At 47.3% G+C, this 26,926-nt stretch overlaps 1 protein-coding gene across 1 annotated transcript; it reads right to left on the minus strand.

Moving 5' to 3' along the window:
- Positions 1 to 8,078: 8,078 nt before the first annotated feature.
- Positions 8,079 to 26,762, minus strand: AFMID (arylformamidase). Its single transcript, XM_060252879.1, has 11 exons — positions 26,512 to 26,762; positions 24,143 to 24,230; positions 20,447 to 20,551; positions 19,007 to 19,055; positions 18,757 to 18,842; positions 18,592 to 18,664; positions 17,348 to 17,445; positions 17,100 to 17,178; positions 12,253 to 12,385; positions 9,662 to 9,766; positions 8,079 to 8,500 (listed from the first exon to the last, which is right to left on the minus strand). Exons 1-11 carry the CDS (start codon positions 26,644 to 26,646, stop codon positions 8,456 to 8,458), a joined length of 996 nt encoding a protein of 331 aa, XP_060108862.1. The 5' UTR covers positions 26,647 to 26,762; the 3' UTR covers positions 8,079 to 8,455.
- Positions 26,763 to 26,926: the final 164 nt, after the last annotated feature.

Genomic DNA, 26,926 nt, shown 5'->3' on the forward strand with positions numbered 1-26,926 from the left:
TGGCATGAATTTCTGTTGCACCATTGGCCAGATTGCCCATCTCCACCCCCACCCCCTCCACCCCCCAATCTGCTGGCCACTAGCAGCCCAACCTGCTACAGCAGCCTTACAAAGGAAAGCAAATTTAGCTATACTGTGTAATTACGGAAAAATAAAGAAGGTTAGGCGTGATACATTACATATTAGCCTTGTTTTTAGCTGTTGCTTTATTCCAGAAGCCCATTCCTTTCCTATCCATTCCTGAGTATGTGTGAAATTATAAATATTAACCAATCTTGAGCATTTTATTCTTATTTGCAGCCAAATAAACTTGGTGCAACAATCTTGACCCCCCCTTCCATTGTCCTGATTGAGTTAATCTTTGTTTTGCTATCACCCAGAGGTGATGTCATCGTGCCAGGCACTCGGTGCGACGACCCCTCCCCAGCACTTTCTGCCATTCTTTCTCGGCTCTGAGGGGTCAGGGGAGCTCCTCCAACCCCTTAAAGCTGAGAAAGGACGCTGGGGATGGGAAGCAAGTCGGAGGCTCAGGGCCCACGCAAATGGGGAGGGGGTGCCTGCCCTCAACCCTGCTGGGAGCTGGCACCCTAGGTAGTCACCTAGTTCACCTACTCCCACGTCCCGGCCCTGCTAGGCTTTAATCAGTGTCTGTCACCCATGGGTATCCCAGAAATTAGAAAGGAGCCTCTATATTAGGCTATCAGTCTCGATGCCTAAATCTAGATAATCTAGCCATGGTGATGCATGTAGGCATTCTGATTTTGGTACTGGAACATCCTCTTAATCTTCTATTAAAGGGACGTTACTCAAAGCTGCATTTTTCAGGAGGGAGAAGATGCAACATTTTGATGTTCAAATAGAGGACGATCTTTTGAAACATGTACATTTTTCAGGTGTCCCAAGCAACCGATATTTTCATGAGTCAACATGCAGCACAAGCCTCGACTTGTTTACTCAGAAGTCAGTCCTACTTTTTTGACAATGGGACACATTCCAAGTAGGTACACGTAGGAATGTAGCCTAAGATATTTGACAGAACCATGCTTGAACCACCCTCAAGAAAGATTTTGCAAGACTGCTGTTAAATAAGAGACACTGTAACATCCGGACCACAGGTATGGAAAACCTACCCTTGGCACATTTAAAACAGCAACTCCTGCCATTGTGTATTGCTAAATAGAGATAGTCTAAAACAGAGTTCTACAATGTATTACCCATGGACTTCATGGTGCCCATCAGGACTTCCTTTGGCATCTGCTGAGATTTTCAGAAAGTGGTGCCATTGTAAGAAAGAGCTTGTTAGTGGCTTCCCTCATTCAGATGAAAGAGCTTTTGTCTAGAAAATGATGAAGACTGGTAAACAACTGGGCTTTCCTTACTCAGTGTTTGGTTCAACTTCCCCTTCAGGATATTCTCCTTCCCAAGAGATGTAGAGAGGGAGGTGTGCTGTTTGGTTCCACCCTCTCAGGTAGCTGTTTTGAGTTTGGCTCAGCGTCCTATGGAAGTCATTTTGAGGTGGCTCTCACCACTCCTCAAAATTTCAAAGGTGCCCACATCTACCGAAAGGTTGGAGAACCTTGGAAAACCAAAGTAGGACCTTCTGCAGAGACAGGGAAACATTTTTTTTTAAAAACACTGTTAATGTGGACCAAATTCTACAGTTGCACACAGCAAGATCTAGATATAGTTTGAACAATTTGTTGTCAAGAAAATGAGCAGATGCACCTCACTAGCTGTTTTGCTACCCTTGATGTACTTTGGACAGCACTCATTTACCCAGTTGCAGAAGTGGCAGAGAAAGTACTGAGACATGGATCTCATAAGTAGTTCAGTTCCTGACACAAAAAAGAACAGCCATGACAACAGGCATTACTAATTCAGGATTATCAGGATACAAGTGTCTCTCTCAGCCATTCAGTCAGACAGCATCAAAAACAGCAAGAATAGACCCTTCCAGAATTGTTATAATGACAATTGTGTTGTGAATCTTTACATTCTTCTAAAACCCCTTGGGTACTCTACAGAGGTTTCATTGAGGCCACATTCTGCCCTGTTTGTGTATCTCATCTGAGCATATGGGCTCGGCTTACAATTTAAAAAGGTAAAGGTAGTCCCCTGTGCAAGCACTGTCGTTACCGACCCATGGGGTGATAACATTTTCTTAGACTTTTTACAATTTACAGATTCCTATATGCCCGTTTCAAAACTGCCTTTGAATTGTGCTGGGAGGGAATGGGCCCTACTGAACGTTTTATGATAGCCCAGCTAGAGCACCATTCTTTGCAAACAGAAGGCACCAGTCTTTGGCATCTCTATATTGGTTTTTAAAAATTCAAGTAGCAGATGCTTTGCAGAATAAACAGTAACTGGGTTAAATTGACTATTTATCTGCCTCCATGCTAGGCAGTTTTATACGGACCCAGTGCTTCAGCTTTCAGCTAGTGCCATAAGTGAAAGACTGCTCCCTCCTTCAGATAACCACTGGAACAATAAGGGAAAACGGAAGATTGGTATCACTTACCGTGAAGCTTCCTTCTCGGTGGACTGACAGTGGGTCGGTCCGACTACTGGGTATAGGCTCCTCCTCCTCGTCACAGGGTCGGGTGCTCCAATCGATCCGGAGGGGGAGTGGCCTATACCACCCAGGACGCGCCAGTTGTATCCAAGCCGCATCCCCCTAATAATAAAAATTTTCACCACCTCCCCATTCACGTACAGAGATGAATAAATGAGAAGATTAGTTTATTACAGTTCAACACACCATACAAATGGCAGATTGAAAGAAAGTCACTGTTAAGCAAAGCAAAGGTAACATCCTCCCCACAGGGAAAGCACCATTGCTCCAGGATCCATCTCCAAAACTCAGGAAGCCGCTCAACCTTTAACGGGCGGGCCGGACCGACCCACTGTCAGTCCACCGAGAAGGAAGCTTCACGGTAAGTGATACCAATCTTCCGTTCTCCGGTGGTCTGGACAGTGGGTCGGTCCGACTACTGGGACGTAACAAAGCTGAACATCCCTGGGCGGGACCGGCTTCCCTGTTTAGAGTGCATGCTGCAGCACACGCCTCCCAAAGGCCGCCTCCGCTGAAGCCCATTTATCCACTTTATAGTGCCTGGTAAAGGTATGTACCGATTTCCAAGTTGCTGCCTTACACACAGCTTCTAAGGACGGAAAGGACCGGTACACAGCTGATGTTGCAGCACCCCTTAGAGAATGGGCCGTGATCCCATCTGGAGGGGTTTGACCTTGGGCCTTGTAAGCCAAAACAATACACTCCCGTAGCCACCTGCTAAGGGAGGAAGTGGAGACCTGTCGTCCCTGCGACTACTTGCTAAATGAAACAAACAATGCATCAGACTTCCGCCAGTCTTTTGTGCGATCAATGTAAAAACTAAGTGCCCTCCTAACGTCTAAACAGTGCAGCTCCCTTTTCTTGGGAGACTGGGGGTTGGGACAAAAATTTGGAAGAACCAACTCCTGGGACCTATGAAAGACAGAATTAACTTTAGGAATGAAAGATGGGTCTGGCCTCAGCACCACCCTTTCATTATGGAAAACACAAAGCTCCTAGTCGACCGACAGGGCCCTTAACTCAGACACTCTCCGTGCTGTAGTGATACCCACCAGAAAAATTGTTTTTTAGAGTCAGTTCCTTCAGTCCACAGGAAGCCATAGGTTCGAAGGGACGCCCACACAACGCAGTTAGTACTATATTCAACTTCCACAAGGGGAATCTATATACCTGTGGGGGCTTAAGGAGAGCAACACCCTTCAGGAACTGTTTAATGTGCGGATGCGCTGACAAGGACTTACGTCCCCGCACCCCCTGTATAGACGATATGGCCGCCACCTGACGCCGTAGCGTGCTGGTAGAAAGCCCCTTGTCTGCCCCTTCCTGAAGAAAACCTAGAATACCATTTACCTTCACCTTCATCAGATCCCACCCCCGTAAGGTAGACCACGAAGCAAAAACCTTCCAGGTGGTATTGTATATCCTATTAGTGGAACACTTACGCGATGCTAACATAGTGTCCACCACTCTGGTGCTACAACCTAGTTCCTTGAGCTGTAACCGGTCAACTTCCAAACTGTCAATTGCAACATGTCTGGTTGAGGATGAGACATGCTGCCCTGTGTCAGAAGGTCGTCCCTCCCTGGCAGCCGCCAAGGAGGCTGAATAGACAACCTCAGGAGCTCCTGGAACCATGACCGTCTCGGCCAGAAGGGAGCCACCAACACCATCTCCGCCTTTAGTTCCACCACCCTCTGTAACACCCTGGGTAATAGAGGAAGGGGCGGGAAGGCCTACACTAGTCCCGTCGGCGCTGAGGGCATCGGTTCCTTCTGCCCTTGTGTCTCTGACCTTGGCAAAGAACCTGTCCACTTGGCAATTTTCTGCCGTGGCAAACAAGTCCACCGACACAGGTCCGTACCTGTCCACTATTAGACGGAAGGTGTCCCTGTGTAACATCCACTCTGTTTGGTCCAGCCAGCGTCTGCTGAGCCAATCCGCTAGCGGATTGTCCTTCCCTGGAACATGCACCGCTTTGATTGACAGGAGATTGACTTCGGCCCACTCGAAGAGAACCTTCGCCTCGGCATGAAGTGATTTCACCCTGGTTCCTCCCTGTTGATTTGCATATGCTTTGGCGATTGAGTTGTCCGTTTTCACCAGGACATGGTGACCCCTCAGAACTGCCTGCAACCCTAACCGGATCGCCCTGAGTTCCAGGAAGTTGATACTGCGCTTCATCTCGTGAGGCTCCCACTGACCCTGGATCATTTGATCCTGTGAGTGAGCCCCCCAACCCCATAAACTGGCATCTGTAGTCATGCAAACCCTCTGAGGTTCGCGAAGCGGGTAACCTGGACTGAAAAGACCCGGGTTCAACCACCACTGTAACTGGGACGTCACCTCTAACGGTAGTGTCACCAGTTTGGGAATTTTGTTCCTTATAATCTCCTGAAAAGGCTGCAGAAAAAATCGTAGGGGATGAGTGTGGAATCTGGCCCAAGACAGTAGATCCTGAAAGGATACCATCATCCCTAAGACTTGTGCTAACTTCAAGACTGGCACCTTCGGTTGCTGTAACACCCCTTGCAGAAGGAGGCAAAACTTCTCCCGTCTCTCTGGGGTTAAGAAGACTCTGTCCACCTTTGTATTTATTTCCACTCCCAGATGCACTAGTATCTGAGAGGGAAGCAGATTGCTCTTCTCTAGGTTCACCATGAAGCCGTGAGAGCGCAACATGGTCACTGTCTGCTGCATGCCCTCCAGGCATTGCTGGTGGGACCCTGCCTTCACCAGAATGTCGTCCAGGGAAGGAAATAGGGCCACACCCCGCAATCTCAGCTCCGCCACCAGGGTCACCAGAATTTTTGTGAATACCCGGGGCGCAGACTGCAGACCAAACGGCAGGGCTCGATATTGAAAATGCTTCCCCCCGTAGGAGAAACGTAGAAAACTTCTGTGTGATTCCGGAATGGGAACATGCAAGTAGACCTCTGACAGATCCAAGGAAGCCAGAAAATCCTGAGGCTGAATGGCTAGCAATACTGACCGTAGTGTCTCCATCTTGAAATGTTTTGTCAGGATGAACTTGTTGAGCCATTTCAGATCCAGAATGGTTCTGAACTCCCCGTTCTTTTTGGGAACTAAAAACATCACCAAATAGACTCCCAAACCCTGTTGAAGTACTGGGACGGCCTCCACTGCCCCTATATTCACCAAGTGCTGAATGGCCGACAACATTGCTCTGTGAGCAGATAAATCTTTTTTCCGGGGAACCCCTCGAAAATGGTTGGGGGGAAGAGAGTGGAATTCCAAGGTGTAACCTTGTTCCACTACTTCTAGAACCCACTTGTCCTGAATTGACTGATTCCAAATGTCTGTGAAAAGGGAAGGACGACCCCCTATTTTGTTTGTTAACTGGTGAGAGGCATAGTCACTGGGATCCTCCTTTCTTGGAGGGATTTTTGGAACCCTGATCTGCCTTCCCAGAGTAATATGGTTTGGGATCACGCCCCTTCTGCTGCCACTTGCCTCTGAAGGGACGAAAGGAACCTGGTCTGGATGGTTTCTTCGAATCTCGAAAGGAAGGAAAGGACTTCCTCTGTTTCGACTCTTTACTCTTGGAAGGTAAAACCTTCTTTTTATCCTTGTTCTCAATGAGGTATCTATCTAGACCCTCCCCGAACAACAAGGCTCCTTTAAAAGGCACCGCTGCCACCCTGGCTTGGGCTGCAGTGCCTACCTCCCAATTACGCAACCAAATGTTGCATCTGGCAGCTACCCCACACGCCATGGCCCTGGCCGCCAGTTGCATGGTGTCTAATGAACTATCTGCCACGAAGGCAGCGGATAAAGCAATCTTTTTAACTCGTCCTTGAACTCCTTAGGAGCTCCACTGTCTGCTGCTGCCAAGTTATTAGACCACGTGCACATTGCTCTGGCAAACAATGAAGACGTAGTGGCTGCCTTGATGGCCCAAGATGTCGCTTCAAACTCTTTGTGTAAGGCCTGCTCAACCCTCCTATCACATGGATCCCTGGGTAAACCATCTGCGTCCATAGGAAGGACCGAATTGGAAATCAGGCTAGTTACAGGGTCATCCACTGTTGGTAACTTTAATCTCTTAGTAGCCTGTGGAATAAGTGAATAAAGTTTGGAGAGAACCTGTTGGTTTGCTTTAGGCTTAGTCGGACGTTCCCATTCCGCTTTGACTAAGGCAAAAAAGGCCGCAGGCAAAGGAACCCCTGTCTGAGCACTGCTCAATTTTGGCATCATCTCCCCTGAACCTGTGGGGAGATCAGGATCCAACTCCTCATTTTCTTTAGGAGTGGGTACAAAGTTGAGGGTCCTCAGTACTTTGGGAAGCAATTTTGAATAGTATTCAGAAGGAAAGAGCCTAGATTGAACAGTGTCAGTCTGCTCCTCCTTGTCTGACAGTTCACCCTCCTCCTTATCTGACTGCTCAGAGTTTTCTGATTCCTCAGCTGAGCTCAAGAGGGGGGAATCCAAACCCAAAGGAGGCTTGATCTTAGAGCGTCCTTCCATAGTGTCACTGGGACTAGTATCTCTGCCCCTTTTCCCTCCATCCTTCTTTTTTGGTTGTAGGGAAGCAGGGGAGTCCAGCTGCTGACGAAGGTCCTGTCCCAACTCTTTTAGCAGCTCTTTCTTAAGCCAAAGGACTAAATTTGACTTGGCATCCTCTCCTGTGAGGTCAAGATTCTGAGCCTCCTGTTGAGGAGTCAGAGCCCCAGACAGAAGAGGTAGATCACATTCGCTGTGTGAGTTGCTATGAGAGCTAGTCGCCATTTTGTAGCTTCTCACGTCCCTATAAGGGAAGGGAAGGCAAAAGCAACTAAGAAAGAAGCAGGAAAAGGCTCAGAATGGAAGACAGAATGTCTCCGTTGCGCCCTCTATTGGGCCTTTTGGTATCTTGCCTTCCAGTCAGGAACAAACCCCCTCAGAGGCCTCTCTCTCTCACTCCTTTGCCAAGCCTATACGACTAGGCAGTCCGAAGGAGAGACAACGCGGGCAGCCTGGGGACCCATCTGAAGCCCCGTGGACTCGCGCGCAGCCCTGTTGCTGTAGGGCGGCTTACCGCGCTGCCTCTGCGCTTGCCGCCTCTCTTTCCTTCCGGCTTGGTTCCAATCGCGACTGCAAGGGAACGAAGCGCTGCGGGCGTCTGCCGTTCGCTCAAGGTCTACTCGTGAGTAGACCCTGCAGACTGCCGCCACCGGTGTTGTTGGGACCGATCCCAACGCTTCCGGTCTGTTTTGTTTCAGTAATCCGGATCTTCTGCGCTTCTCAGCAAGCGCCTGGAGAAAAACCGTCCTGCCTCGTGCAGGGCCGGGAGAAGAACTGGCGCGTCCTGGGTGGTATAGGCCACTCCCCCTCCGGATCGATTGGAGCACCCGACCCTGTGACGAGGAGGAGGAGCCTATACCCAGTAGTCGGACCGACCCACTGTCCAGACCACCGGAGAAAAGGTGATTTATGCAGCAATTATGTGCTTAGCTTCATTACCAGACCAACTCCTGGGAACAAGTGATTTATAACAGGAATGCAGTTACAATTTATGCCTTAATTTTATTTTAACGTTCTCATAAAGCTGGAAGGAAGGAGATTTTTTTCACAGGAGCAAGGGGAGGTATCCAAAGTCTTCTTAAGAGGCTGTCTAAGTGCATGACTCAAAGCAGTCCAGGTGTAAAGAACTATGTTCTTTTCAAGAAAACCTTGGAAAAAATAAAGTAGGAAGAGTATGTTTCTCTTCCAAACAAAATCTCCAAACTGGCTACAACTGTAGTTGAAAAAGGAGATTGTGAGAGATTCTCATTTTGAAGTATGATGGCATTACACAAAGACATTGGAGGAAGCGGCAAGCAAGTACAAATGATGCAGACAGTCTTATAGATGGAGCAGAAAAACTTCAGGCTGAGAGCTTTATCACTTTCCAGCCAATCGGTTTCTTGAAATCATATGCAGAATAACCTGAAACATCAAGAAGAAAGCACATTTCAGAGATATATGTCTTTGTTGTACAGACTTTACAGGCATTTGGAAAGTGCAATGAAATGAATTCAGAGAAATCATAAATGCTAGAGGCAAATGATGAAACTAGAGTTGGGTCTCTCTCTTACATATACACAGCTATCTGACCCTTGACTGGGGGTTGGACTCATCCCAACCACAGATCCCACTTATGCCTGCCCACCAGGCCTGCGAAAAGGGGGGAAAGGATGAAGCCAACAATTAGCCCACTGGCTGGGACTCCTCATCCCTGGACCAGCTGGTGTGCCCTGCTTGACTCTAGCAGATGGCTCAGAGACACACCTGCCCTCCTCACAGAAAGGGAACACCTGGCAGGAGAGGGGAAGGGTCGGGGTTCGAAATTGGGGAGAGAATCCTGGAGTCAGGGAGGAAGTGGCCAGTAGGAGGGAGAGGTGACCTGACAAGAGGAAGTGAGGATGTGTTGACCCAGAGAGAAAGTAGCCTTGTTCCCTAAGGTCAGCCTACTGGTCTGTGGAGAAGAGGAAAGATGGGTATAGTAACCCTCTCTCTCAACATGGTCTGAGCTCTGGTGACTCGCCCAAGGAGAACCTTACCTGCCTTGGAGCCAGTTTGGACTCCCTGGTGGTCTTCCCTGAACCCCTGGCATAGACAACACCACAGGAGCTACTTCTCTATGGGGCAATCCCATGTCACTAGAGCAGTGCATATGAGTCTTCCAGACACAGGGCCAGGGCCAGTTGTAGGGGGTCTTTCCTACTTGATCAGCACTTCATTGGTAGGGATGGCAACACCTGATGAACACCTGATGATCTTCAGATCATCATCACCTCATTGACCATGAGTGTGTGAAAACTTAGCAACATGGAATCACGCTGCTCAGGAAAGTATCCCACATAGCGCAGGGTGTCTGTACGAAGGGGGCCTCACTGTCCGTTCCATTTTTGAAGACACCTGTTCGACACATTTTACATTGATAACAAAGGTTGTACATCCAATAATTCTGTGCAAGGATGTTCAGAAGCTCTGCTGCTTACAGCTAGCATGGCCAGTTCTCGATGCCACACAACTTAATCACTGATTCTTGGGAAGAAGGGTGGTACACGCAGCCTCCAGCAGCAGCCGTCATATTGCTTTCTATACCTGTGTGAGGAGATAGTCCTCCTGGGAGAGTTTCTCAACCACATCGAAATGATCTGTGTCTGCGATGTCCACCAAGGAAGCACTCCAGCCAGCTATGCGTAGCACCTGTGAGGAAGCAGAAGGCATTTTAAAAAACTATCCTGAACCTAGTAGATGCTGGCATCTAGAAATGCATTTGTTTTATTACTAGGCAACCAAGATTTGGAGGCAGAATGGAAGTATAAACAGAGACACACACACAAAATGCTGAGTGCAGGATATAAAATACCATATTTAAAAATTAACAAGGAGTAAGCAAGAGATCTGGCCCAGGTAGACATCTACTTTTCAGACAAACAGATTCATCTACCTGACCTAAAATCTTACATATGCACATGAGTGCAATTCTAAGAAGTCACACCTGAATACATGTGTGGAATATATTTTTTCCTTCATTGATACCCCAATCTTTCCCCCAATGGTAGGGTTGCCAATCCCCAGGTGGGGGCAGGGGATCTCCCGGTTTGGAGGCCCTCCCCCCGCTTCAGGGTCATCAGAAAGTGGGGGAGGGGAGGGAAATGTCTGCTGGGTACTCATAATTCCCTATGGAGATTTATTCCCATAGAAAATAATGGAGAATTGATCCACGGGTATCTGGGGCTCTATGGGCCCTGTTTTTTGAGGTAGGGGCACCACATTTTCAGTATAGTATCCAGCGGCTCTCCCCAAAATACTCCCTAAGTTTCAAAAAGATTGGACTAGGGGGTCCAATTCTATGAGCCCCCAAAGAAGGTGCCCCTATCCTTCATTATTTCCTGTGGAAAGAAGGCATTTAAAAGATGTGCAGTCCCTTTTAATGTGATAGCCAAAACTCCCTTTGGAGTTCAATTCTGCTTGTCACACCCTTGCTCCTGGCTCCACCCCAATGTCTCCTGGCTCCACCCCCAAAGTCTCCTGGCTCTACCCCCAAAGTCCCCAGATATTTCTTGAATTGGACTTGGCAACCCTACCCTATGGGGATCCAAAGTGGCTTACAGCATAATCCCCTTCTGCATCTTTGTTATAATGGGAACCTAGGAAGATTCTCCAGGTTCTCCAAAGAACTGATTTTAGCCACTTGTGAAGAAACCAAGCAGATTTGTTCACATAATATAAAACTTGGGACAAGAAGCCTTAACAGCAACAACTCCAGCAGCCACCCTAACAGCAACTCAGCTTCTTCTGCCTACACACTACCAGGAGGCAGATGGCCTCTTCTCCAAACATTAATTCTTTATAACTGTATTATAACAAAGGAGGCCAAACTGAAAGTAACAAGGGAGGGGGCCTTCTCGATAACAGCACCCCAATGGTGGAACCAGCTGCCAGAGGAGGTGTGGGCCCTGCGGGACCTTAATCAGTTCCGTAGGGCTTGCAAAACCGTCCTTTTCCAGCTGGCATATTAAGATGGAACCATTCGCATCAATAAGCTACGTTTACATGTATATTAAGAATGTAGCACCATTAATTTATACTGTAATTTAAATTTTAAATTTTAATCTAATTGCTGTTTTTAGGAAATGTATTTTAATGGTTATGTTGTATTTATTGTTATATCGCGGTGTGACCCACCATGTCCTGTAAGCCGCCCTGAGCCTGCTTCGGCGGGGAGGGCGGGGTATAAATAAAAATTTATTATTATTATCCTTGTAACTTTTTAACCACAGCAACAACTGGGGAGGGATGGTGGCTCAGTGGTAGAGCATCTGCTTGGGAAGCAGAAGGTCCCAGGTTCAATCCCTGGCATCTCCAAAAAAGGGTCCAGGCAAACAGGTGTGAAAAACCTCCGCTTGAGACCCTGGAGAGCCGCTGCCAGTCTGAGAAGACAATACTGACTTTGATGGACCGAGGGTCTGATTCAGTATAAGGCAGCTTCATATGTTCACGGGGAGAGACGGTGGCTCAGTGGTAGAGCATCTGCTTGGGAAGCAGAAGGTCCCAGGTTCAATCCCTGGCACTCCAAAAAAGGGTCCAGGCAAATAGGTGTGAAAAACCTCAGCTTGAGACCCTGGAGAACCACTGCCAGTCTGAGAAGACAATACTGACTTTGATGGACCAAAGGTCTGATTCAGTATAAGGCAGCTTCATATGTTCATATGTTCACACATTTTATCCTCACATTAACCCTTTGAGGTAATGTGTAACTGGCCCAAAATCACCCAGCAAACTTCGATGGCAGAGTGGTGATTTGAACGTGAGCATCCCAGGTAAGACCCTTTTCCAGTGTGTCTATCATAAGCATAAGAAACTGTTTAAATCTAATTATTACCATAAAGCGTTCACTTCTAAAGAAGAAAGTTGCACGTTATGGACACTTCTATACATAAAAAGTCCATGCACCCAAATATGCACGCAAAAACTGAACATACATTTACTCAGAGAAATTTGAGATCAAACCAAGTATTTGTTAACCAGACTGTTTGGTTGTTAGTCTCATGTTTAGCTTTTTTAGCTTAATCCTTAACTGACAAGGACAGCAACAAAATGTGGGACATTGCACGGCCTTGATAATGAAGGGACATCTTCAGTGCTGGAACCCTTAACTTTCACAGTGATCTCGATTGCCAACATACCTCAAAGTACTCCCAGGACTGTCTGCGGAATTCAGGAGAGTCATGTTGTGCCACAACAATTAGTACAGGGCAACCCTGCCTGCCCTCCAGCTTAGGGGCACACCGCAAAGGACTGTTTGACTGGGCAATTTCCCTAGGGAAAGACAAATAAGTAAGACCATGCAGAGATCAGAAGGCGACAGAGTCAAATGAAGTGGACAAAACTTCTGTTAAAACAAAGAGACACTAATTTTTGCACAGAACACATTTTTTTACAAGCATTTATTTTCAAAGGAGCAAGTGAGAAAGCAAAGTGTTTGGGTATGGAGGAACCTATGGTGTGTGTTTGTGTGCAGTGAAGCTAAAAGCTGAAAGATGGTGTTAAAATGTCCTAATGAAAAATGTGAACAGGACAAAATGTGAGCACAATTGGCAAGATTCTGAGGAACAATGAAGAGACACAAGCAGTGTGAGGACTGTACGTATTTGGTGACAGAAGCCTGCTGTTTTTTTATCTTGGAGCAACCCAAAGAATACAGTTAAAACAGAACTCAAATTCAAAGCATGAGCTATGCATAGGCATAAACTATGTGGAAGCTGGAGGGCTCGAGCACCCCCCCCCCAGAGTTTCCTACCCAGGGCTCAGCCCCCACCAGCAATCAGTCCAGGACTTCAGGGCTCAGCAACCAAGCAACCAGATAGTGACAAACTCCTTTGATGTTTTTTCCTCTAGGCTGAAAACATCAGTGGTGTGGTGTGATTTCCTATACCTTCTTACAAATGCTAATGAGCTAGCAGAGCAGGAATAGAAAGATAAACATCCCCCCCCCCCCCCACACACACACACACACTATCTCTGGAGACAGGAAAAATAAGGGAAGGGGTGAGGACTGGGGAAAGGAAAGGTCTTTTGCTGCTAGATCCATGGAGGAGAAACAGATCTCATCGTCCTAGGGGGTTGAAGGAGAATGCTTGAAGGGTAATTCTGATCTGCAAATTTTTTTGCTGTACCTTTGGACTCTCTAAATTAATTACTAAGGTTTTGATATCCAGAACACATCAGGTGAGGTAGCCATGTCAGTCAGAAGCAGCAGAACAAAGTTGGAGTCCGTGGCACCTTTAAGATCAACCAAGTTTAATAATAGGTATAAGCTTTCATGTGCATGCACACTGTTTTATTTACATCCAGGTGGGTAGCTGTGTTGTTCTGAAGCAATAAAGTTTGACCAGTAGCACCTTTAAGACCAACAAAGTTTCATTCTAGCCTAGGTATAAGCTTTTCTGTACAAGCACACTTCATCAGATACAGGTGAAACAGAATTTAGAGTCAAGGTACAGGAGTTGTCCTTGAAAGGGCAGCTTCAGGGAGAGCTCTCTCAGCCCCACCCACCTCACAGGGTGTCTGTTGTGGGGGAAGAAGATAAAGGAGATTGTAAGCCATTCTGAGACTGATTCAGAGAGAAGGGCGAGTTATAAATCTACGGTCTTCTTCTTCTTCCTCCTCTTCTTCTTCTTCTTCTTCTTCCTCCTCTTCCTCCTCATCTCAATTTATACTCCATCCAACCCCCTAGCAAAAAAAAATCCATGCCTCATGTCAGAGAAATACTTGTGTCTGTGTGTAACCAGCCCAGTAGCCAGAAATTTTTGGGTGGGGGGGCCCAGGACATAAAATTTGGGGTAGGGGGGCCAACCTCCGGGCCCCAGCTCTCTCTCTCTCTCATGCTCTTGGGGGTGGGAAGAAGAGCCCAGGGAGAGCGGCAGTGGTGAAAACGGGGCTGCGCAGAGAGCTTGGGAGGCAGGGAAGAGCCCGTGGAGAGCAGTGGCGGCGAAAACAGGGCTGCGGGAAGAGTGGGAGAGGCAGGGAAGAGCCCGGGGAGAGCGGCAGCAGCAAAAATGGGACTGCGGGGAGAGTGGGAGAGGCAGGAGAGAACAGCGGCAGTGAAAACAGGGCTGTGAGAGCTTGGGAGGCAGGGAAGAGCCCAGGGAGAGCGGCAGCGGTGAAAACGGGGCTGTGGGGAGAGCGGGGAAGGCAGGGAAGAGTCTGGGGAGGGTGATGGCAGCAAAAACGGGGCTGTGGGGAGAGCTTGGGAGGCAGGAATGGGGTAGGAAGAGCCCGGGGAGAGCGGCGATGGCAGCAAAAACAGGGTCGCAGGGACAGCAGTGGGGAAAGGAGGGGCCACACCGGTGAAAGTGGGGGGTGGATGGAGGTGCCGTGCTCCCCGGGCCCCACCGTGGCTACGGGCCTGTGTGTAACCCCAGAAACTCTAGTGTCTGAAACAATATGAAAAGGTAAGAAGGCACTGTGAAGGGGCTATAGACACCACTTTGTTGGTGTTAAAGGTGCTTTTGTTGTTCAGTTACACAGTCGAGTCCAGTTCCTTGCGACCCCATGGACCAAATCACGCCAGGCCTTCCTGTCTTCCACCATCCTCCAAAGTCTGCTCAAATTCGTTTTGTTACATCAGTAACGCTGTCCAGCCATCTCATCTTTTGCTGATCCTTCTTCTTTTGCCTTCTGCCTTTCCCAGCATCAGGATCTTCTCCAGTGAGTGCTCTCTTCTTATTTGGTGGCCAAAGTATTTGAGCTTCAGCCTCAGCATCTGACCTTCCAGGGAACAGTCAGGGTTGATTTCCCTTAGGACTGACTGGTTTGATCTTCTTGCAGTCCAAGGCACTCACAAGATTCTTCTTCAGCACCACATCTCAAAAGCATCTATTCTTCTGCGCTTGGCCTTCCTTATGGTCCAGCTCTCACAGCCATACATTACTATTAGGAATACTATCGCTTTGACTATTCGGACTTTTGTTGGCAGGGTGATGTCTCTACTTTTATTATACTGCCTAGGTTCGCCATAGCTGTCCTCCCAAGGAACAAACGTCTTTTAATATCATGGCTACAGTCACCATCTGTAGTGATCTTAGATCCCGGAAATGTGAAGTCTGTCACTACTTCCATGTCTTCCCCTTCTATTTGCCAAGGTGTGATGGGGCTGGATGCCATGATCTTAGTTTTTTTGATGTTGAGTTTCAAGCCTACTTTTGTGCTCTCCTCTTTCACCCTCAACAAGAGGTTCTTTAGGTCCTCCTCACTTTCTGCCATTAGAGTAGTGTCATCTGCATATCTGAAGTTGTTGATGTTTTTCCCGGCAATCTTAATTCTGGCTTGTGCTTCATCCAGGCCAGCATTCCGCATGATATACTCTGCATATAAATTAAATAAGCAGGGTGACAATATACATCCTTGTCGAACTCCTTTTCCTATTCTAAACCAATTGGTTGTTCCATATCTTGTTCTGACAGTTGCTTCTTGACCCTTATACAGATTTCGCAGGAGACATGTGAGGTGGTCTGGTACTCCCATCTCTTTAAGGACTTGCCACAGTTAGTTGTGATCAACACAATCAAAGGCTTTAGCGTAAATGAAGCAGAAATAGACCTTTTTCTGATACTCCCGTGCTTTCTCCATAATCCAGCAAATGTTGGCAATTTGATCTCTAGTTCCTCGACCTCTTCGAAACCCAGCTTGAACTTCTGGTAGTTCCGGATCTACATACTGCTGAAGCCTAGCTTGTAGGATCTTTAACATGACCTTGCTGACATGTGAAATTAGTGCAATGGTGTGATAGTTTGAACATTCCTTAGCATTACCCTTCTTTGGGATTGGAATATAAACTGATCTTTTCCTGTGGCCGCTGTTGAGTTTTCCAAATTTGTTGACATAATGTGTGCATCACTTTAACAGCATCATCTTTTAGGACTTTGAATAGTCAAAGGTGCTACTGGGCTCAGTTCTCACATTTGTTGATTGCTTTATTATCTGTACTAGGAGTAAGGCCTGTTGTGAAGAAAAATACAATGGGCTGTACCACGAGTGCCTGCCACCCTTGCTGCCTTCCCACCCACCCAAGTGAAGGCATTGACCCCACCCCCACCTCAAGGGGAGCTGATCACTGCCATCTGGAAAGCAGTTGTAAATCTGAGTGGTCTCCAGTGCCTCCCTAGAGAGAAATGGCATTGTACCTGTCTGTGGTCCTATCCCGTGGAGAGCCAGTTTGGTGTAGTGGTTAAGTGTGCGGACTCTTATCTGGGAGAACCGGGTTTGATTCCCCACTCCTCCACTTGCACCTGCTGGCATGGCCTTGGCTCAGCCATAGCTCTGGCAGAGGTTGTCCTTGAAAGGGCAGGTGCTGTGAGAGCCCTCTCCATCCCCACCCACCTCACAGGGTGTCTGTTGTGGGGGAGGAAGGTAAAGGAGATTGTGAGCCGCTCTGAGACTCTTCGGAGTGGAGGGCGGGATAGAAATCCAATGTCTTCTTCTTCTCAAACCCCACCCTCTCCAGGCCCCACCGCTAACCTGGAGTTGGCAACCCTATCTCTTTTCCTTTATCTTCCCCTCTGACTTCAGCTTTCCATCGCCTTCCCCCTCCCTGCAGCTTCTACAGTGGGGGAGCCAAAGCAGTTTGCATCATTCTCCTCTCCCCCCATGTGATCTGAACAACAACCTGAGAGGCAGGTTAGGCTGGAAGTCTATGCCTGGTCTAAAACCACCCAGTCAGTTTCCACAGCAAGAACCTGGATCTGGCAGATCACACTCTGAAGCCCTAACTTGCATGTCCTCTGTATTGCTATGTTGCATACATATTGTACAAAGTTCAGAGTTAGTTAATGCAATAACACTGTATTGCTATGTTGCATACATATTGCTATAGTAGATAGATACATCCATTTGCTGTGCTATCAACAGTAGGCCATAGATGCAAGCAGAAGAGCAGAAGGATCATCTCAAGGAGACCCATTTTGCTTCCCTTTATAAGTTGAGCACTCCTGTTCTAAGATATAACTCTCCTGTTCTAAGATATAACTCTCACCCGTTTATGTGCAGTACATCATTGACATAGGTGTGCATTATAGGCTCCAGGTCATACACACCACTCACCAGAAAGGCTCCTGAAAAGAGAAGAGGCCCAAAGACTTATAAGGAGAAAGTCATGCTAGATCAACTTCAGTCATTAAGGACACTTTTGATCTAATATTCTACAGGGCTTCACAGGGAAAGTGTGGAATATAAGAATTCAAAATGTTTGAATAATGGGATGGATGTTTCCCAGTTGGTTACCTTTGATGTTTGGCTCAACACCAAATTCTGTCCAGTTTGTGGAAAGCACCATGGCTGCCAAGTGAGCTCCTGCTGAATGTCCCAGCAAATAAAGACCACTAAGAGCAAATGAGATGGAGTTGCAGTCAGGGCCATAGCTATGGAGGAGTCCACAGGGTCCAGGTCCCTTCAACCAAACCTCCTTTCCATATGTATGGCCCCTCCAATCTGTCTTCCATTAGTCACCACTCCTCTGAAAAGCAGCATTGCTACTAGCAAGCTGCTGGTCTCCATCTCTGCCTTCACTCCAAGCAAGCAGCACCCATTCACACTCCCCCAGTAGGGTTGCCAATCCCCAGGTGGGGGCAGGGGATCCCCCGGTTTGGAGGCCCTCCTCCCCGCTTCAGGTTTATCGGAAAGCGGGGGGAGGGGAGGGAAATGTCTGCTGGGAACTCTGTTATTTCTTATGGAGATTTATTCCCATAGAAAATCATGGAGAATCAATCTGTGGGTATCTGGGGCTCTGGATGGGGCTGTTTTTGGGGGTAGAGGCACCAAATTTTCAGTATAGCATTTAGTGCCTCTCCCCAAAATACCCCCCAAGTTTCAAAAAGATTGGCCAGGGGGGCAATTCTATGAGCCCCAAAAGAAGGTGCCCCTATCCTTCATTATTTCCTACGGAAGGAAGAAATTGAAAAGGTGTGCCGTCCCTTTAAATGTGATGGCCAGAACTCCCTTTGGAGTTCAATTATGCTTGTCACAGCCTTGATCTTGGTTCCATCCCTAATGTCTCCTGGCTCCACCCCCAAAGTCTCCTGGCTCCACCCCCAAAGTCCCCAGATATTTCTTGAATTGGACTTGGCAACCCTATCCCCCAAACTTGCAGTTGCAGAGATGGGGAAACAGCAGGAGTCAGTCAGCCTTCTCTGGGGAGGGGACTGTTGCAGCCCACTGCCATGGAAGTTTTTTATTTATCTTGCAACCAGCTGCCCAGGGTTTTATTTTTATTTTTAAATTTTGACATCTTTTGTGATGTCATCCTTGGCCCCACAGCCACTCCACCTAAAATTTTCTAGCTGCGGGCCTGGTTGCAGTGAGCCAGTTAAAAGAGGCTGGAACTCCACTGCTGAAACTCATAGGTAGCCAAAGCATCTAACAGCCCCTTGCTGGACTTGGGTAGGATACAACTGTTCCCTAGGGCTCCTCCTCTCCAGACTGATTCATGGAGACACAGAGCACGTCACAAGCATAAAGCAGCTCCATACCTGCTCCCTGCATATTGCTGAGCTGCAAAGGCCACACTACGTCGCACCTGCCTGACCATCTCCTCCAGCTGCCCTGAGCAAAAAACACAGAATCTAAGTTTGTCATGATATGGTACAGACAGTAGGACAGGGTGAGGGAAAACTTATCCCGCCACAACTGCTTACCGTTGGGAGCCACATCATAGTCTACTGCAGCCAAGGCAATGCCACAGGTCACTAGGGGCCCTGCAGCAAAGCCTGAAACCTCTTTGCTTGAGGTGGAAAGACAAAAAGGAAAAGATGGTTACAGGGTACCCTTTCATCACTTACCATTATCCCAAGAACAAGGAGAATAGGAATCCCATGTTGAATGAGGAAGTCTCCCATCTATGAGCAAAAGCTCAAGGCCACTGCTCTCCTTTATATAACAACTCACCTCAGCGATTGCCAGTAGCCACCATGAATGTAGAGAACCAGAGGAGAGGCTGAAAAGAAATATAATGGATAACTAGACAGCAAAGCCCACTGCCAAGCGCTACTGCACTAGGGTTGCCAATCCCCAGGTGGGGGCAGGGGATCCCCCGGTTTGGAGGCCCTCCCCCCGCTTCAGGGTCATCAGAAAGCGGGGGAGGGGAGGGAAATGTCTGCTGGGTATTCATAATTCCCTATGGAGATTTATTCCCATAGAAAATAATGGAGAATTGATCCACAGGTATCTGGGGCTCTGGGGGCCCTGTTTTTTGAGCTAGATGCACCAAATTTTCTGTATAGTATCCAGTGGCTCTCCCCAAAATACTCCCTAAGTTTCAAAAAGATTGGACTAGGGGGTCCAATTCTATGAGCCCCCAAAGAAGGTGCCCCTATCCTTCATTATTTCCTGTGGAAAGAAGGCATTTAAAAGATGTGCCGTCCCTTGAAATGTGATGGCCAAAACTCCCTTTGGAGTTCTATTCTGCTTGTCACACCCTTGCTCCTGGCTTCACCCCAATGTCTCCCGGCTCCACCCCCAAAGTCCCCAGATATTTCTTGAATTGGACTTGGCAACCCTATACTGCACTGTCCACTCTCTCTGTTCCTTCTTTTCCCCCAGGATAGCTCTTATTCACAACTACAGATGTGAAAGTCCAGAAGAAAATGAAAAAATTGTCCCCACCTTTCCCCCCAAGGACTTCTTTTCAGTTTTTCCACTGAAAAACCATTTTGGGGAGCAGTGAAAAAATCTCTATTTTTTTTTTTAAAGTAGCATATTGCTTTTTAAGACAAGGTTTTACTCACTTATAATGTATAGTATGAAAAAGTCTGAGGGCTTTTCATTTATTCCAATAGAAAAATTGAGGAAATTTTGGAAAGCACAGGGAAAACTCCAATGATTTTTTTTTCTGGAGTGAAAGAAATGCTTTTTAAGACTCAATACATGCCATTTGGTGTTGTTGTTTTTCCCTGATGGAAAAACTGGACAATTTGGGAGGGGTAATTGAAAAGGGCTTTTTAAAATGTGATAAATGGTAAAATAACATAGGATGTAGCAATTGGCAAGTTTCTCTTTGAATATTTGGTCTAGTTGCAGTTTTGTTCATAGAAAACAAAGGTATTTATACTTTCAATTCCAAAAATATGCTAATTAATACAATTTTATATGCTAGCTATACATTATGCATTTTATGGTGTTACTGCAGCATTATGGTGTTACCACAGTACATATTATATATATTTCCCTTTGTTCACAATTTTCCATTTTGGGGGGGGAGGGGAATAAGAAAAATAGAGTATTCCCTTTCCCTCCCCCATGGCTTTCAACTTTCTGGAAATCTGTAGCCTCACCACCATTTCACTTCTCCCCATCCCCTTCATACTTGTGCAGCCCCTGAGTTCTTACTCTGAGAGGGCTCTTTAGGAAGATACACATCAAGTTTCTCTCCCTCTCCAAGTCCATAAGGGACATTCATCAGAGTCTGGGTGGCAGCCTGGACATGGCGGGTAGCTGTGGAATGAAGAAAAGAACCAAGAGATGGAGCCATCATCCTATCTGGGCAGCTTTCTGTGGGAAAGGGTCTATACAGTTAGAACTGTACATCATTCTACCAGACTGTGGGAAGAATCAAAGTAGGTGTTGCCTGCTGTACAATCCCAGTAAGAAAAATGCTATCAGTTCGTTTTGAGGGAGACCTTTCCATCCTGTGTGCCCTGCTGCTTTTTCTACAAGGAGCCTGTCTTACACACAACTAGAGTTGCCAATCCCCAGGTGGGGGCAGGGGATCCCCCGGTTTGGAGACCCTCCCCCTGCTTCAGGGTCATCAGAAAGCGGGGGGAGGGGAGGGAAATGTCTGCTGGGAACTCCATTATTCCCTATGGAGATTTATTCGCATAGAAAATCATGGAGAATTGATCTGTGGGTATCTGGGGCTCTGGGGGGGCTGTTTTTTGGGGTAGAGGCACCACATTTTCAGTATAGCATCTAGTGCCTCTCCCCAAAATACCCCCCCAAGTTTCAAAAAGTTTGGACAAGGGGGTCCAATTCTATGAGCCCCAAAAGAAGGTGCCCCTATCCTTCATTATTTCCTATGGAAGGAAGGCATTGAAAAGGTGTGCCGTCCCTTTAAATGTGATGGCCAGTTCAATGATTCTTGTCACAGCCTTGGAGTTCAATGATGCTTGTCACAGCCTTGATCTTGGCTCCACCCCTAATGTCTCCTGGCTCCACCCCCAAAGTGCCCAGTTATTTCTTGAATTGGACTTGGCAACCCTACACACACCTCAAGTATTTAAAAACCAGAATCTCCATCATCCACCAATATATTTTAAATTTAGGACGCAAGAGCATGTCCGCAGTATCTTTTTAACTCCAAAGGGATACCTAATTTATGTGGAGAGAGGATGCACTCTGAGCCAAGAACGCAACTGCTGCTAGGGCTGCCAATGCCTAGTTGGGCCCCAACAACATAAACCCGAAGGTTACTGCAACCAAAATGACTAAAATACATACAATATTTATTACAACATAAACCCGAAGGTTACCAAGACCAAAATTGGGGGCAGGGAATCCCCTGGTTTGGAGGCCCTCCTCCGACTTCAGGGTTATCGGAAAGTGTGGGATGGGTTTGAATGTCCTCTGGGGGATCCATTATACCCTATGGAGACTGATCCCCATAGAGGAGGGGTGGCCAAAATGGCTCTTTCGCACATTGTGTGGCTCTTGAAGCCCCCACTGCCCTATCAGCCAGCTTGAAGAAGGCGTTTCTCCATGGAAGCTTGGAGAATGCATTTAAAGTTGCTTTCTTTCCACCTCTCTCTCCCTCCCCCTCCCCATTTCTTTCCTTCCTTCCTTGCAGCTCTCAAACACCCGACATTCATATCTTGTGGCTCTGAAACATCTGATGTTTATTCTATGTGGCTCTTACATTAAGCAAGTTTGGCCACCCCTGCCATAGGGCATAGTGGAGAATCAAACTTTAGATATCTGGGGGCCCTGTTTTTTGAGGTAGAGGCACCAAATTTTCAACATGGCATCTGATGCCTCTCCTCAACCCCCCCCCCCCACGGTTTAAAAAAGATTGAGCCAGGAGGTCCAGTTTTAAGAGCCCCCCCAAAAAGGTGCTCCTATCCTCCATTATCTCAAGCGAAGGAAAGGCATTTAAAAGGAGCATGGTCCCTTTAAATGTGATGGCCAGAACTCCCTTTGGAATTCAGTCATGCTTGTCACAACCTGGCTCCACCCCCAAAGTCCCCAGATATTTTCTGAGTTAGACCAGGCAACCCTGACTGCTGCCCAACCCAGGTAAAAGTCTACCACCACTCTACTAGATATGGTGGGGAGGGACCTGGAGATCTCCCACTATTACAACCCATTGCCAGATGCTCAAGATTAGTTCCCCTGGAGAAAAAATGGCTGCTTTGGAAGGTGAACTCTGTGGCATTATACCCTGCTGAGGTCCCTCACCAAACCCCACCCTCCCCAGGCTCCACCCCCAAAATCTTCAGGTATTTCCCAACCCAGAGCTTCAGTGTGAGCCACACCGCTAAGGTGAAAACTACACATGACTTTTTAGATCACACTCACTTTCCCCACAGCCACCTGCCAGGCAATGGTCCCTCTAAGCCAGGGGTCCTCAAACTACGGCCCGCGGGCCAGATGCGGCCCGCTGAGGACGTTTATGTGGCCCGCCGGGTTATGGCAAAATCAGACCGGAAGTGACATTTGACCTAAACTCGCGTTAGCAACGCACACTTCCGGCACTGGGCTGAGGCGGCGGAGACAGAGTGTGAGGTGATACCGAGGTGAGGTGAGTTCCCAGGCCGGGGTGTGTGGTGTGGGGAAGGGAGAGAGATGCAGAAGACGGAGAACTGACGGCCCGCGGCCTTGTACAGTAACGGCAGTCCGGCCCTCCAAGAGTCTGAGGGACAGTGAACTGGCCCCCTATTTAAAAAGTTTGAGGACCCCTGCTCTAAGCTGTAGAGTCTTGTGAGCAAAAATTTTTACTTCCTGACCTACTGGCATTAAAGTTGTGAGCAAGTGATTTGGCTGCTGCTGCTGCTCTGGGGCCATCCCTCCTGAGCTAAGACAAAAATGTGCGCGCTGGAATCTACAAAACTGTGAACTGGCTCACACTACCTCAGCTTAGAGGGAGCACTGATGCCAGGATGAGTGACCTTCCTTCCCCAACCAATGCAGGCCCAACTCGAATCAGGACCACAGCATCAGAGGCAGAGAGGAGCCTCTGCCTCCCCCTCCCATGCTGTTTTTTTGGAGCTGAAATGGCCCTGGTGTTCTTGGCCCCTTTTCAGGGCTGCTGCTCCCCCTGGAGCCATGTTGTCTAATTAAAATGGCATGAGGGAGGCAGAAGCTCCCCTCCCCTGCGCAATGCCACAATCCCAATCTGAATCTGCCCTGTAGTGCTTGGGAAAATATTGTCCCTGTAGCTACATTGTGGAGGCAGGGAAAGAGAGTAGGATCAGGAGAACCCCATGTGGCTTCTTTAAAAAAAAAAAATCACATCTAATTTGTGCCTAGGGTTGCCAATCCCCAGGTGGGGGCAGGGGATCCCCCGGTTTGGAGGCCCTCCCCCCACTTCAGGGTCGTCAGAAAGCGGGAGGAGGGGAGGGAAATGTCTGCTGGGAACTCTGTTATTCCCTATGGAGATTTATTCCCATAGAAAATCATGGAGAATTGATCCGCGGGTATCTAGAGCTCTGGGGGGGCTGTTTTTTAAGGTAGAGGCACCAAATTTTCAGTGCAGCATCTAGTGCCCCTCCCCAAAATATCCCCAAGTTTCAAAACTATTGGACCAGGGGGTTCAATTCTATGAGCCCCAAAAGAAGGTGCCCCTATCCTTCATTATTTCCTATGGAAGGAAGGAATTGAAAAGGTGTGCCGTCCCTTTAAATGTGAGGGCCAGAACTCCCTTTGGAGTTCAATTATGCTTGTCACAGCCTTGATCTTGGGCTCCACCCCTAATTTCTCCAGGCCCCACCCCCAATGTCTCCTGGCTCCATCCCCAAAGTCCCCAGATATTTCTTAAATTGGACTTGGCAACCCTATTTGTGCCTGAGTGTTCAACTGCCCCGTGCCCTTTACCATCACTCGTTGCCTGTATATGAGCCTCGATAACATCCTTGAGCAGTCGTGGAGACCACTTGCTAGGGGAGTACTGAGATTCCAGCTCCTGCAAAGAAAGAGAACACAACTAATATGACCACACCAGCAACCCCCCCCCCACACACACATACACGCTTTTTGCCTGGAAACAACAAAACTGGGACTAGGGTTGCCAGACTCGGGGGGCCTGGAGATCTCCCACTTTTACAACTGATCTCCAAGAGGCAGAGATCAGCTCCCCTGGAGAAAATGGCTGCTTTGAAGGGTGGACTCTATGGCACTGTACTCTGCTGAGGCCCCACCCCTCCCCAAACCCCGCCCTCTCCCAGATCCACCCCCAAAGTCTCCAAATATTTTCCAACACAGACCTGGCAACCCTAATTGGGACAGAGCAGAGAAACATCAACGGATTCAGAAGGGACACTAATCCCAGACCAGAATAGACAAGTAGTTAACATATTAATAGTGAACCGGGAATAAAGGGTTATATTTCAGCAATACTTATAAATTACTGGCCAGACGATTAGGATTACAGGCAAGGTGCCACTAGTCTGAGGCGCAGGGACAAAGTCTGCAAAGAGCTATAAGATCACAGTTGGTTCTGCTTCTTTTGCCTTTTATTTCTTAGCCTGAAAATGGCCATTATGTCTGAGAGAACGCACAAATGCAACATTTGTAGCAAATACATGTGTTTCCAATGATAAACTCAACAGTCTCTCTTATGACTTGTTCTCTGCCCTGCTTCCTGCAATAAGTCTAAAGGTAGGAGGAACTTAAAAGGGGAAATAGTATAGCAAGACAAAACAGTAACTTACAGTGCAATTGCACTTTTACTTAGGGCCAAACTAGATATGATGGTGTGCACCACATAATTTAAAAACGCTGCAAGGATCAACTTCTGATCAGGCCCTCAGAATGGCAGGCTGAGAAGTGCTTGTTTCACAGGGCTGTTGTTTTTGTGAAGATAATATGGAGAGGGGAGAATGATGTAAGCTGCTTTGGGTTCTCATTGGAGAAAAAAGCAAGATATCAATGTTGAAATAAATAAAAGCTGTATTTCAGGGAATTACCAGTTCTCTCACTGAACAATGCACAACAAGCATTGAGGAACCTGAAGGCTCTCTAGTCTAGAGCACAGTTTGAAGGCTACTGTTACAGAGCTTATGTTCAAAAAATAACTGGGTTGTCCAGGGCTTTTTTTGAGCAGAAATGCAGAGGAGCACAGTTTCAGCTGGCTTGGCATCAGGGGGTGTGGCTTAATATGGAAATGAGTTCCTGCTGGGCTTTTTGTACAAAAAAAATCCCTGGGGTTGTCCACGAATGAATGATTTCAGAGTCATTTTGCCCCTCTTCGTACTACAGGAAATGACAACTCTACTACAGCCACCAGTATTCCACAAAGTCTGTGGGCTGTGGACAGAGCCTGGCATACAATGGCAGGGGTAACACAATCTAGACACAGATGTGCCACATGCAGAAAAGCATGCAAGCAGATGATTCCAGGTGGCAAAAGCAATTATGCAACTCAAAGCAAGGATATGCAGGTTGGCCCTGTTTTATAGCTGCTGAGGAACACTGAGACAGGCCAATAAATGACTAGCTCTACATCAACCAGCACACCATTGGTTCAGAATTTTAAACAGCAATGACAAAGTACCTCTGAGCATATGTAGGGAGTTGTTTACTCACCAATGAACTTCCTTCACAGACTCAGAATTAAGAAGCAGTGTTTACAGAATGCTGGCCTTTCTTCCCACACAGTTTAAGGTCCTGGCATTCCTCTCTTTATAAGTAAAGCAATGACCCCACCTGCAAGCTACGAGCAAGGAACACTTATATTTGCTTTCCTCACGCTAAATTCACTCTTGATTCTTCATCTTCATTTCACAACAGCAGAACTTTCCTCCTTCAGCACCTCCTGCTCCCCTTGCATAGAAAAATACTTTGCCTAAGTTTCCCTACCTACCCTATGCACCCCCGCCTCCCTTGACTTATTTTATGGATATACTTCATCAGGGTTTAGTCTAGGAATCTATTTTCAACAGCAGGATTTATTCCAGGTCTAGAATATGGCAAACGTGCCTTTGAAAATGTACCGCATAGTGCCGCAAATCACATCTTAGAAAATGCAGAAAAACAACACAGAAAGCATTGAACTGCAACAGGTTGCCAATAACATTGTCTGGCCTGTTTTGCTTTAACTAAGTGAATAAATCATGGCAATTCCACCTCAAGTGGCTACTCTTTGAAAATACACTGTTTTCTAAAAGAAGGCCCGACTCTTGTTTGTGCATGCAAATTGTAGACCATAAGCAAATACACAGTTTCCCCTTAACAAATTCCATTACCTCTTTTGCCATTTCCTGCCATTTTCTCATGTCACCAAGTTCAGACGTTGTGGTTTGTTCTGTTTTGCTTATGTCTGTGGGAGCCCTGTACTGCCGAGCCACCAGACTAGAGTTATTAGAACCACATGACTGCATTCAACCTTTGTTAGCAAACTATTGAAGGAATCTTGGGTCTTTAACCTTTACCTCGTTCTTGAATTAAAGTCAGCAAACCCAAGGCCTTCGACTAAAGTCACTGATAAGAGAGAACAGATGCTAAACATGCCCCCAGAATGGGAAACAGATCACAATCAGCCACATGTTTGCTCAGTATTTGCCTTGGAACAGACATCCCAGGAAAGCTACGTAAACTACCTTTCTCCTTATGCAAGCTAAAGCCCATACACAAATTCAGGATTAACTTTTTTACAATCAG

This window comes from Heteronotia binoei, chromosome 13 (assembly GCF_032191835.1).
Source record: "Heteronotia binoei isolate CCM8104 ecotype False Entrance Well chromosome 13, APGP_CSIRO_Hbin_v1, whole genome shotgun sequence".
NCBI lineage: Eukaryota > Metazoa > Chordata > Lepidosauria > Squamata > Gekkonidae > Heteronotia > Heteronotia binoei.

Excerpts from the sequence above, each read along its gene's own strand:
- AFMID (XM_060252879.1), bottom strand. The coding sequence starts at position 26,646 with ATGCAGTCATGTGGTTCTAATAACTCTAGTCTGGTGGCTCGGCAGTAC. Across the intron at positions 17,446-18,591 it reads CAGCAATATGCAGGGAGCAG|TGGTCTTTATTTGCTGGGAC; the intron begins GTATGGAGCTGC and ends ATTTGCTCTTAG. Across the intron at positions 8,501-9,661 it reads AGGACTATCTCCTCACACAG|GTTATTCTGCATATGATTTC; the intron begins GTATAGAAAGCA and ends TTGATGTTTCAG.